General features: G+C 41.1%; 1 protein-coding gene across 2 annotated transcripts in view; it reads right to left on the reverse strand.

Moving 5' to 3' along the window:
* DDX31 (DEAD-box helicase 31) overlaps window positions 1–13,553 on the reverse strand; it is a 96,738-nt gene that overhangs the window by 29,517 nt on the left and 53,668 nt on the right. For both annotated transcript variants that reach the window (XM_060200449.1, XM_016190303.2), the window contains 2 exons: window positions 12,784–12,865; window positions 6,995–7,106 (listed from right to left, as the gene is read on the reverse strand). In XM_060200449.1, coding sequence (XP_060056432.1) covers window positions 6,995–7,106; window positions 12,784–12,865 — 194 coding nt within the window. The remainder of the gene's footprint in view (window positions 1–6,994; window positions 7,107–12,783; window positions 12,866–13,553) is intronic.

The following is a 13,553-nucleotide window of genomic DNA, read 5'->3' on the forward strand; positions in this document are numbered from 1 at the left end:
AAATTTTCTTCAGGTTTAGAAGCTACTTTCTGCCCTAATCCAATTTCTAGCCCTATTCTCAACTCTGACACCATCTTCCCAGACAATATATATATATTTGCCTCCTGGGTTATTGCCTAGGCTTGGTGCCTGCACCACGAATCCACTGGTCCTGGAGACCATTTTTTCCCCTTTTGTTGACCTTGTTGTTTTATCACTTTTGTGGTTATTATTATTGTTGTTGTTGCTGTCATTGGGTAGGACAGAGAGAAATGGAGAGAGGAGGGGAGACAGAGAGGGGGAGAGATAGATACCTGTAGATCTGCTTCACCGCCTGTGAAGCGACTCCTCTACAGATGGGGAGCCTGGGGCTTGAACTGGGATCCTTACGCAGGTCCTTGCGCTTCGTACCACATGTGCTTAACCCGCTGCGCTACTGCCCGACTCCCCCCAGACAATATTTTTATGCCACCTGCATGTTAGTTGGCATACTCAAAAACTACTAAAGTCATCGGCCCCTAGGGACATACCGGAAATAGATCTCCTAGATTCTATCCAGCCCAAGATCCCTAGTCTCACCTGCTATACTCCTACTTTTTTTTTTTTTTAAATTTTTTATTTAAGAAAGGATTAGTGAACAAAAGCATAAGGTAGGAGGGGTACAACTCCACACAATTCCCAACACCCAATCCCCATAACCCACCCCCTCCCATGGTAGCTTTCCCATTCTCTATTATACTCCTACTTTTTGGTTCTTGTTTATTAATCATTTTGTCTTGTCATATATCTTACTGCCTTTCAGCCACCAAGCTGCAGATGCTATCACGATTCTATCCTGACTTCTCTGGGCAGACGACTTTGCCAGTGTGTCCCAGAACCTCACTTACCCCACAGAAACTGGCTGGAGGTATGGCTCAACTGGCCAATGCCATGCCCAGTGGAGAAGCAATTACAGGAGCCAGAACTTTCACCTTTTGCAACCCATAAAGAATTTTGGTCTATGTTTCCAGGGAGAGAAATATTAGTAGAAGATGACTAGAGGGCTCGGAATTCCAATTACATCAGCACCCGGAGAGAGAAGAGAAAAAAAAGGAAGGACATTTGGAAGTAGCAATAAGTGTAGGTGTGACTTAGAAAGGAAGGGAAGGCAGGACCATGGGAAAAGGGGGGCAAATATATATAAATATACAAAGATAGTTACAGAAATAATATTAACTCCACCCCTGTGACCTTGAGAGAACCACTACAATATCCAATGGAGGGAATGGGGACACAGAACTCTGGTGGTGGAAGCAGTGAGGAATTATACCCGTTAGCTCATAATTTTGTAAATCAATATTCAGTCACTAATACAATTTAGAAAAATAAAAAGAAAATAAAGACAGGAGTTGGTTGGTGGCACACCCAGTTGAGCGCACGTTACCAAGCACAAAAACCTCGGTTCAAACCCCTGGTTTCTACCTGCAGAGAGGAAGCTTCATGATCAGTGAAGCAGTGCTGCAGGTCTCTTTCTCTCTCTCTCTCTCTCCCATCCCTCTCAATTTCTCTCTATCAAATAAAGAAAAGTAAAAATAAATAAATGAAAATAGAAAGAAAAAGATAATAAAGATATAGCTCGTGCACAGACATAGGGCCACTGGAAAAATAGTGACTTGCTAATGTAAGTCTGGCATCTTAACTTGTCTACCTGGAATGTACTTTTCATTGGTCCATTCAAATAACCTGACTCTTTTCTCCCTCTGTGCAGGTAGGTGACAACACCTGAAACCACCATAGTGTCCTCGAACCATCTATCTGGTCATAGAAATGCTATCTTACTGACGCACTGCTTAGAACTGAGGTGCTAGATAACAGCAATAACAACAATAATACTAACAACAAAATAATAACAACAATGATAAACAACAAGGGCAACAAAAGGGAACAAAACAGCCTCTAGGAGCAGTGGATTCGTAGTGCAGGCATTGAGCCCCAGCGATAACCTTAGAGGCAAAAAAAAAAAAAAAAAAAAAAAGCAAATGCCTATACTGCAGAGTTGCATACATCATCCTACCAGACATGTCCACAGCAACGACCCAAAAGATGTGGGAAAGGAGGTGATTTGTTGTTATAATTCTCCTGACAGAACATTTGGCAAAGAACCCTGTTTACCTCTGATCACTCTGAAGGGAACAGAGTATTCTTGACCCTCCAAGCTAGGTCTAGTTTATTTATTGGTCACCAAGGTTACTGTTGCAGCTTAGTGGCTGCATGATGACACCATTGCTCTCAGAAGCCATTCCCTCCCCCCATTTTGACAGAGGGTAAAGGAGGGGAGTGGAGGAGAATGGGGGAGGGGAGAGGAGAAAGAGACAACTGCAGCACTGTTCTACTACTTGTGAAGCTTCCCCCCTGTAGGTGGGGAGCAGTGACTCGAAGCCATCCTTCTGTATGGTAATGTGTGTGTTCTACTGGGTGTCAAGCCTAACTCTTACATACGCATATCTGCTCTTCAAGGAGATGTACGGAGATAGATAGATAATATCAAATTATGGGAGATGTAACCTGGAGCTATAGGGCTCTGTTTTTTTGAAATTTTTGTTTGGAAGTCTGGAAATCAAACTTATCTTACCATAAATTTTATTATTTGAATCTCAAATTAAGAGATGTAAAAAAAAAAAAGAAGAAGAGTGAAAGGGATAACAATTAAATGCTGGTTATTAACAATGACTGGGTTAGAAATGCAAGAAGAAAACAAATGCATACTTGGCCCAATTTCCAACTAGTTTTCTGTCATAAAGATGAAAACCAGCTGCTTTGTCAATTATTCATGAGGTGGGTTCTGAAATGGCAGAAAAAGGAGGCAAGTCAGACTTGGAAAATTTGCATATGCAGAATGGAATGCAGAAGACAGTATCAACCTATGGGGTGTAGTGGTTGTTCCCATGTTGTCAATTCAAGACCTTTCCAGTGGTGATTATATTATGTGTACAAACCCCAGATCCTGAGAGTTCATAATCTAAATAAGAGGAGAGAACAGTGGAGAGCCTTTGTCTGAAAGATAACAGTGATTATAGACAGTTTCCTTCTGGGCCAATATCATTTTCATATGGAAATCAATTAGCAGATACAAAATGATGATATGTTTATTTCCTTCTTGGTACTTAAAATTTGAGGAGTGGCCTCACTTCTACAGTCTTTAATAAGAAGATAAGTAACTCTGGCTGTGCCTTGGTATTAATAAACTCAATAGGAGTAGTGAGAAAGAACTCAAAACCACATCTTTAAGGATCACTTTAACTTGGGTGACCCAGACACCTTGAAATAACAGTAGCCTTAACAAGAAAATCCAAAACAGGGCTGGGGACATAGCACAGTGGTTATGCAAAAAGACTTTAATGCCTGAGGCTTTGATTTCCTAAATTCAATCCCCAGTACCACCACAATCCAGAGCTGTACTATGGTTAGAAAAAAAAAATAGGGGGTCGGGTGGTGGGTTAAGTGCAGGTGGTGCAACGCGCAAGGACCAGTTCCAGCCCCTGGCTCCCCACCTACAGGGGAGTCACTTCACAGGCAGTGAAGCAGGTCTGCAGGTATCTATCTTTCTCTCCTCCTCTCTGTCTCCCCTCCTCTCTCCATTTCTCTCTGTCCTATCCAGCAACAACAGCAATGACAACAATAATAACGACAACAACAAGGGCAACAAAATGGGAAAAATGGCCTCCAGGAGCAGTGGATTCATAGTGCAGGCACCAAACCCCAGCTATAACGCTGGAGGCAAAAAAAATTTTAAAAAGGGGGAAAATGTGTGTGTGTGTGTGTGTGTGTGTGTGTATGTATGTGTGTGTTGGACGTTTGTTATATATGGCAAGCCTTGGGTCCTGTGCATATTCTGCCTTGTCACTGGTTCATCTCCTTTCCTATTCTATTTCTTTGATAGCACATACCAACTCTCTCCAGCTTAACTGCCCTCCCCACCCCCTTTTTTTTTTAAATGTGGATTGTCACTTCACTGCTCCAGCTTGATTTTCTTTTTCTTTTTTACCAGAAAGACACAGAGACAGAGTCAGACACCGAAAGATACCACCACATTAAAGCTTCCTTCAGCACAGTGGGGGCTGGACTTGAGCTAGGTTGTGCTCATGATAAAGTAAGTTACCTTGTTGGCCCTACTAGCCCATTTTTATCACAGGTTTCTTGTGTCTACAACTGCCCATAACCAGGTCCCAGCTCTCCAGGATGCCCTTCCTCCCTGTAGTCTAGCTCCACACAGGAACAAAATGACCTTTCAAAGCTGCCAATGACTCCACAGCTCTGTAGCAAGTCTTCCAATGGTATCTCTTTCACTTAGGTTGATAGCCTCCTGCCCTCTGGCTTGTGCCTCCCTCCTTGTAGCCATACTACCTCGCTTGAGTCCTATGCTTGAGTCCTGTACATCCTCCCTTCCTACTTCTGGCACAGCCAGGTCACTAACGCCCTTCAGGTTCTTACCTGTGTCACTTTTAAACAGTGATGATAGCTGACCCTCTACTTAAAACACATTCTGCCTTGTCACCTCTTCATGTCCTTTCCTGTTACAGTTCTTTGACAGCACATACAACTCTTACCAGATTAAATCATTCATTCATTTATTATACTCATTGTCTTCCTTCCACCCACACACTAAAATGTCAGTTTTGATCCCAGATGTGACCCAAGCACCTAGACTAGTGCACAAGTGAACAAATATTTGGTAAAGGATTTAGAAAGATATTTCAATCATAAAAAGTAAGAGAAAAGATATGACAGTGCTTATAGTAATATTTGGAAGCCAGCCTGTCATCTTCAGAGTAGCAGGAAACTATGAAAAGAAGTGTGGATCCCCAGGTCACAGGACACAGGTTTATAAGAACCTTGGCTGTGGTCTGGGAGGTGCAGTAATGGATAAAGCACTGGACTCAAGCATAAGGTCCTGAATTCAATCCCCCAGCAGCACATGTACCAGAGTGATGTCTGTTTTGTTTTTTTTTCTCTCTCTCTCTCTCTCTTCTATCTTCTTCATGAATAAAGAAATAAAATCTTTAAAAAAAAAAAGGGAGTTGGGCGGTAGCACAGCGGGTTAAGCGCAGGTGGCTCAAAGCGCAAGGACTGAGGTAAGGATCCCGAGTGAGTCCCCGGCTTCCTACCTGTAGGGGACTCTCTTCACAAGTGGTGAAGCAGGTCTGCAGGTGTCTATCTTTCTCTCCCCCTCCTCTCTCAATTTCTCTCTGTCCAACAACGACAACATCAATAACAACAATAATAACTATAACAATAAAAAAAGGGCAACAAAAGGGAATAAATATTAAAAAAAAAAAAAAAAAAAAAGCTCTTGGCTACCAAGCCTTTCCCCCAGGGCTCAAAATGAACTGTTATGTCCATACCTAATACCTGGCAATCCTAGGAATCAATTTATCCATATATAGTCCAAATATTAAATTAATATTAACTTTTAAAAATATTTATTCCCTTTTGTTGTCCTTGTTGTTTTATTGTTGTAGTTATTATTGTCGTCACTGTTGGATAGGACAGAGAGAAATGGAGAGAGGAGGGGAAGACAGAGCGGGGGAGAGAAAGACAGACACCTGCAGACCTGCTGTACCACTTGTGATGCAACCCCCTGTAGGTGGGGAGCCGGAGGCTCAAACCAGGATCCTGACGCCAGTCCTTGTGCTTTGCGCCACCTACACTTAACCCACTGTGCTACCGCCCGACTCCCAATATTAACTTTAAAATTATTTATCTATTTGTTATTTGTATTGCCCTCTGTGTCATCACTGGGTCTCAGTGCGAACACTCTGAATCCACTGCTCCCAGTAGCCATTTTTTCTTTTATTTATTGTTTTCTTTCTATTTTATTAGGTAAGTAGAGAGAAACTGAGAGAGGGGAGATAGTATAATGGTTATATAAACAAACTCTCAAGCCTGGTGGCACTGAAGGTCCCAGGTTCAATTCCTAGCACCACCATAAGCCAGAACTGAGCAGTACTCTGGTAAAAAAAAAAAAAAAAAAGAAAAAAAGAAAGAAAGGGGGAGGGGGCTTAACCCAAGTCCTTGTTCAAGGTAACATGTACTTTTTTTTTTAAATATTTATTTATTTATTCCCTTCTGTTGGCCTTGTTGGAGTTATTGTTGTTGTTATTGATGTCGTCGTTGTTGGATAGAACAGAGAGAAATGGAGAGAGATGGGGAAGACAGAGAAGGGGAGAAAAAGACAGACATCTGCTGACCTGCTTCACCGCCTGTGAAGCGACTCCCCTGCAGGTGGAGAGCCGGGGGCTGGAACCAACCGGGATCCTTACGCCGGTCCTTGCGCTTTGCACCACGTGCACTTAGCCCACTGGGCTACCCCCGACCCCCGGTAATATGTATTCTTAAGCAGGTGCTCTTAACCACTTAGCCCCCTAATATCGAACTCTTATGAGATTCCTAAGTAATGGGTTCATGGTGTTAGTCTCTCATATTTCCAAACAGGAACTGCTTAGGTCCAGCCCTTATCTTGATCTCTAACTTCTGCCTCTGCCTCTATCATCATCATTTTGCTAGAGAGCAAGAGAAACGGAGAAAGTAGGACACAGAGGGGGGTGAGAGACACTCATGAAGCTTTCCCACTGCAAGTGGGGACCTGGGGCTTGAACCCGGGTCCCTGTACATGGTAACCTGTGCTTACTGGGTGTGCCGCTGTGCAGCTGTAAACTAGTTCTATTTTTCTACTGGCATGCCATATCTGCTTGAGCCAGTTTTTAAAAAAAGGATGCCTGAGAACCAAGTTGCTGGGTCAAAACTCTAGTCCTGGTGTAAGCCAAGATTAAGCCTCATTTGTGCAAAACATGGGAAAAATGAAATTAACATTTAATATTATTTTAAAGCCTTCTGTGCCTTCTTCCGAACCCTACAGAATTAGGGATATTGGAAATTTTTGCTGGTGAGTGGAGAGGCCTGCATGGCTTTCTCAGTGTCTGGAGCATGCAGGTAGAGGTGGAGATACTGCAGTGGCATCCACTCCACAGTCACCTACCTTTCTTGGCCCAGGAGACCGTCCTTTCACTGGAGTGCACATAATCTTCAAACACTGTCTGCAAGATTGTAGCTCGCTCTCGGATTTCCTGGGGACCAACAGCATGGGATTTCTATGAGGGTGACAGAAGGGTTAAAGGACAGACACTGGGAATTAGGAATAATGAAGCAGTTTATAATAGACTTAATAATAGTAAAATCACAAAATAACCACCTAGGAGCCAACAAGGGTAATCCTTTCAATATTACTAGGGGAAAAAAGGAGCTATAAAGATGCTGAAGTCAAGCAAAGATGAGCACAGCTTTGTGAAAGAGCAGATCTGGTTTATTTATTTATTTATTTATCTCTCCTTCTGGTCTCCAATCGCTCATGTTCAAAATGAAAGGCACTTTGGAATTTATAAGTCCAATTCTAAGACTTAAGACACCACTAAACATAAACTGTTTCCAAATGAGTCTGGATCTCCAACTAAGGCCTTAAACTTGCTCCATCCCTCACACCCATCAATTCCTCTTTAAGAACACTCCACAGTGACCTACCTGATGCTTAGTATTTTAGAGCCTGTTTCCTCATACCTAGGGAAGTACAGACTTTTGGTGTCTCAAATTTATTCTTTTAGTCAAGAACTACCCTGTTGAATTGTAGGAACCTATTAAGGAGTGGGCTATTCTAGCAAACTACAATGACTAAGATGGCAGCAAACTGTGCTCTGTTATAACTCTGTACTCAAAGAAACTACAGATGGAAGATGTCAATAAAATTTAAAAAAATATTTTTTTCACCCTGTAATAATCCCAGAGAAATATTTCCTTTCTTTCTTCTTCTTCTTCTTCTTCTTTTTTTTTTTTTCTTTTTTCTTTTTGGATAGGACAGAGAGAAATGGAGAGGAGGGGAAGACAGAGAGGGGGAGAGAAATAGAAACACCTGCAGACCTGCTTCACCCCCTGTGGAGAGACTCCCCTGCAGGTGGGGAGCCAGCTAGAACTGGGAACCTTAGGCCAGTCCTTGTGCTTTGCGGCACCTGTGCTTAACCCTCTGTGCTACCGCCCAACTTGAAAACATTTCCTTTCTATATAGGTCTCGAAAGACAAGTGGCTTTTATTTTTTCCTGTCTTTTAACAAACATGAATGTTTTCTATTGGATGTAAAACTGAGATTCAAGACAGATTCTTCAACCCAATTTGGCTGACATGCCACCCCAAAGATGCTGAATCTTGGAATGATACTAAGCCTCTAGACCACACCCAACATGGGTTATCAGGAAAAAAGGATTGTGCATTCACTTCATACTTCCTTTCACCCTAACAGAGGACTATGAACATGCTTGCAAGTGCCTGAGTCTGGCTGACCTGCTTAACCTAGACTACTGAGTCTTTTCACTTTAAAAGCTAGCTGAGAAAGAACAAAGGAGACAGAGAAAAAAAAGCCTCCTTCTTTGGATCGACACTCATCTCTGTATTAATAGAGACTTAACAACTTGAAGCTGTTTTTAGTTTAGTCAAATCATACCTACTACCTGTTTGGCTAGTGACAGTCTAGTTGATTTCACAGTACATGGTGCCCCTAAGGGTTTTATCTGCTCAAATGTCAAGAGAAAAGTCACTCAGAAGCTGTGTTACGAAAGTGGACATTTGCTATTGTCATTAGCAAGCATTTTTTTTTTACCCCTTTAACTGATATAAAAATGCAAACTTTTTTTTTTCCCCTTTTGCTGGTCTCCTTTCGTTAAGCCACCTCAGCAGTGTGACTGTCACCTTCCTAGTGTTTTTTTTTTTTTTTTTTTTTTAATATGAATGTGAAATTAGCAAGGATGCCCTTTCCCCTGGCGGACAGAATCCTCTGTTATTAAAAAGTAAAGCACTTTAATAATGAAAACTTTTTCCTCTTTTTCCTGTGTTTTAACTGTTTAAAATTAATGAGAAGGGCAGAATGGTTGTCAAAGCGATATTGAAAGCCGGGCAGCCAGGACGGAATAAGCACAAAAATCCCTCTAGAGTGTTAAATAAACAGAGCTCCAGCCCTCTTGAATCCCTCTGTTGGTTATTGTATACATTCTGTAACAGCTCTCAGAATAGATCTGAGAGCCAGGGAGGCAGAGAGGTTTCAGAATTCCAATAAAGGCCTCAAATTAAAGACAGCCTGGTGCGAATTCCAGGAGAAAATTAAAGAGACCTCAAGCTTAAGTGACAGGTGACTTGCTTCTGTGTCACAACTGTCAGGGGATTTAGTGATAATATGGCAATATATTACAAAGGGCTTTTCTTATTCCCCCCTTTAGGTTTCAAAATGAGGTATCTTTTCTTCCAAACCAACCAACCAACCAACCAAAAAAAAAAAAAAAAAAAAAAATCACACATACACATATATAATAGGAATACAAGTGAAATATGTAGGGGGAAAAAGTGATAAAACTAGGTTTACATGTTTGCAATGATGAGGTCAGTTTTAGTGAAATAAGAGAAAAAGTTAATGACAGAAAACATAATATACTTAGAAAAAAAAAAAACAACAACACACGTTCTTGCTTCCCCCTTCACCCCCACTTCCAGAAATACTTTATTTTAAAATTACCCCTCCTGAGAATGAATAAGGCACCTTTCGATTGTCTTCTGGGGAGGACAGTCTAAATTTAAACCGAAGACAGAGTTAAGCAGCAGCACCTCAGCCCAGACAGGTAAAAACTCCCCTAATGAGCCCAGGTCAAACCCCTGAGGGCACAGGAACACCCTTAGGACAGGCTTACCCACCCTCAAAGAGGCAGGCTCAAGACTGGTTAATGAAGCTAACTAGCAACCAGTGGACCTCATGTAGTTTAGAAAAATACACCTTTAATAGTCATCGTAACTCACTACCCTTCATCTGCAAGACCCTACTGATCTTGGAGAGAAAAGATGGTCAAAAAGGAATAAGCAAAGAGGCTACTGATCTTATTTTAATATCTTATAATACCAGGGTATTTGCAGAGGACAAAAAAAGAAAAAAGATACAGGAAAAACAAGTTAGGATGTGTGTATATTTTCAAGATGAAAACTTCACACCTGTCAAGAAGCAACAGATGAATTTAAGACAACAAAGACCAGATTATCTTTGTTTAAAAAGTTTGGAGTGTCAGTAGTGGGAGCTGAGGGGGGTGCTCTTCCTCTGTCTTTTTAAGCAAGTGCCTTGATATTATCAACTTCTAAGGTATTTTTAAACTAAAAGGAAGGATTTTTGTTTTAATCAACTTATTGCCAAGTTGAATCTTATCTTCACAGTCCCTAGAACCTTCTGAGTGCTTCCCAGTACAGTTGAAAGATCAAATTTATTCTCTTTGTAAGGCAGGTGAACATTCACATACCCAGACGTAGCTATATATATTTCATATACCTAAATATGAAATATACATTTTACAGATGCTTCCCTCACTTTCATTCTGTTAGCAGAAGCCCAAAAATATATGTGCCAAAGGGACATTTACAATGAACTTGAACCCAGCAGAGTGAAGTGGGACATTTTATAATGAGGTATCTCTCCTGTATATGTAAAGGTCTATCTACTGGGCCCACATCTATCTGCCTTTGCTCATTCATCTGCTAGAGAGAACTACCCAACTTGAGAACAATTCAGAAATATCTCCTGAATTGGCTTATTTCCTATTCAACCCCCTACTATCATCATCTTCATCATCATCATCTTCTTCTTCTTTTTTAAGATTTTGTTTATTTCTTTATTTATTTCCCCTTTTTTTTTTGCCCTTGTTTTATTGTTGTAGTTATTATTGTTGGTATTGATGTCGTCACTGTTGGATAGGACAGAGAGAAATGAAGAGAGATGGGGAAGACAGAGAGGAGGAGAGAAAGATAAGACACCTGCAGACCTGCTTCACTGCCTGTGAAGCGACTCCCCTGCAGGTGGGGAGCCACGGGCTCAAACCGGGATCCTTCAGCCAGTCCTTGTGCTTTGCACCACATGCGCTTAACCCACTGTGCTACCGCCTGACTCCCAACCATTTGTCACTTAAAAAATGGCGGATATTACTTAAAGAGTGGCGAAGCAGTGCTACAAATGTCTCTATCTCCTTGTCTATCTCCCCTCCCTTTCATTTTCTCTCTGCCTCAAACCATTTAATTAAAAAAAAAAAAAAAAACATAGCCTTCTTGGAATATACCTAAAATACACTTCCTGGCTTCTTCCCACATCTGCTCTTACATTTAGGTTCCTGATTATTAAACAATTCGTCCTGCTTTTATCTTACTGTTTTTCAGCTACCAAGTTGCAGATGCTACCATGATGCCATCCTGATCCCTGGACAGATGACCTCACCAATGTGTCCTGGAACCCCACCTCCCCAGAGCCTTATCCCACTAGGGAAAGACAGAAACAGGCTGGAGGCATAGATAGATCTGCCAACACCCATGTTCAGCAGAGAAGCAATTACAGAAGCTAGACCTCCCACCTTCTGCATCCCGTAAAAAAATTTTGGTTCATATTTCCAGGAGGATAAAGAATAGAGAAGCTTCCAATGAAGGGGATGGGATATGGGACTCTGGTGCTGGGAATTGTACCCCTCTTATTCTACAGTCTTGTCAGTCATTATTAAACCAATAAAAATCAATAAAAAATAAAGAATAGTTTCATTTTTTTGGTTTAGTTCATATTAGTATATAGTGATATATATTTGCTTTGGAGTTAAACTGGAGGTTTAACATACCAGAAGGATCAATGGCTATTAGTATGCCTTGCAGACATTCTTTCATCTATGAACCTCAGTCTCCTCATCTATAAAGCGGGACAACAACATCTAGCTTACAAATTTGTCTACAGTGTTAAATAGGCCTAAGCGTGTAAAGAGCATAGTACAGTCCCAGTGTCAGAATGCATACTGAAGTAACAAATGCTGTGATTATTTCCTTCCCTTCTCTTAGATAAAGAGTAGCTGGTACTCTCTGGAACAAGTGAGCTTAACTCAGGGTGAGTCAAACAAAGCCTCTGCCTTAGGGAGAGTATTGATCCAAACAAATGCATATCCTATCACATGAAAGGAACACTTAGGTTTGATCTGTTTGTCTGATTTTCCAGTCTATCTTCAGGCATACAAGAACCAATGTAGAAGACTCAATTAATATGTGACAGACAAAAATTATATGTAGTGCCATCACATACACCACTAAGTAGTGTGATCCACTGAGAAGAGTGAGAGAATAGAGTGGGGAAATGGTTGTTTAACAGGTAAAGCCTCAGAGAAGAAGTCGGACAGGATGCTCAGGGCTGTCTGCAGCTGCTCAGGATCTCTGTATGGAGCTGCACAGATGTTACAGATTTTTCTTTTTAATGATCTCAACTTTACTCTTCTTCTGTATACAGCATGCACATTAAAAAATGAATGAACCAACTGTGTCTGAGACAGAGATGTGTGTGTGTGTGTTTCTTTTTTCTGTGCTATCCTGGTGGATGATGGGTCTAGTCAATTGTCCTGGTTGGTAATTTGAAGAGGAATTGCCAGGGCTGAGTGTGCAGCATGGCCTCCTAGCTCATTCTGGCCGAAAAAGAGACCAACTCTCTGGGAAGCCTGCAGCTGCCTGGCCAGCCTCCAGAATGGACTGGAGCCCATTAACTGGGTAAAAACAGCAGATATCCAGAAGCAAAGGGAAAAAAAAACACAATCAGGATTCAACCTCATCTAATGTTCATGATCTATACATTTTGTTTGACAGAGAAAATAACTACCTTGTACACAAGTCTTCTCCTATTCCAAATCAAGAAATGAGTCACGTCTGTTAGCAGCAAGCACAATAAATAATAAAACTCACCTGGCTTCCCCATCGTTTCCCTTTCAAACAACAGTCCTGTGTCAGAACAGACAAAATATCTTCCATCTTAATCTCAGAAACACTGTGAAAAGAATATATCAAAGTAAAATTTGTAAACTTTCAAAAATATACAGAATCTTGAAGCATGAAACTGATCTAATCTAGCCAGTCAGATAAACAGTAGAGGCTATCACTTCACAACAAAGGGATTTTTTTTTTTTAAAAACTAAATCTCTAGGAATTTGGAAGGAAGGGGTTGATCTCATATGATGTCATGGAGCAAGATGGGGGTAATATTTCCAGCAATTTCTTTCCTTCTCGATGAAGTTAAAATGGGCCACATTTAGACTTTCCTTTATAGTGACACCATGCCACTTCCCCCACCCACCCACCAATAAGTCTTCTGAATAGGACTGCTTTTTGTAATACTACCTTAACTCGAACAAATGATAAAATAATAAGCATTTAAGACATTACTTTTAGTTTTATGATTTTTAAAAAGTGACCAAAGATATTTAATTTTGAGGTAAATGCCTCAGTGAACCAACTTCCCTGTCTGCAGTATCAGAACTCTCATCTATCCTGAAGGATCTCCACTACTCTTGACTCTTAGTTACTAAAGGGAGAGGGCCACCCCTAGGGAATCTGGAGCTATCTGCAAATAACTGAGACAAGTATTTAGGCTTCCCTCATGAACAGGTGACAGCAAAACAATGTGCCCTGTCTTAAAGTGGAGATGGGAAGACCTACACCTTAGCCACTAGCCCAGA

This window comes from Erinaceus europaeus, chromosome 10 (assembly GCF_950295315.1).
Source record: "Erinaceus europaeus chromosome 10, mEriEur2.1, whole genome shotgun sequence".
Lineage (NCBI taxonomy): Eukaryota > Metazoa > Chordata > Mammalia > Eulipotyphla > Erinaceidae > Erinaceus > Erinaceus europaeus.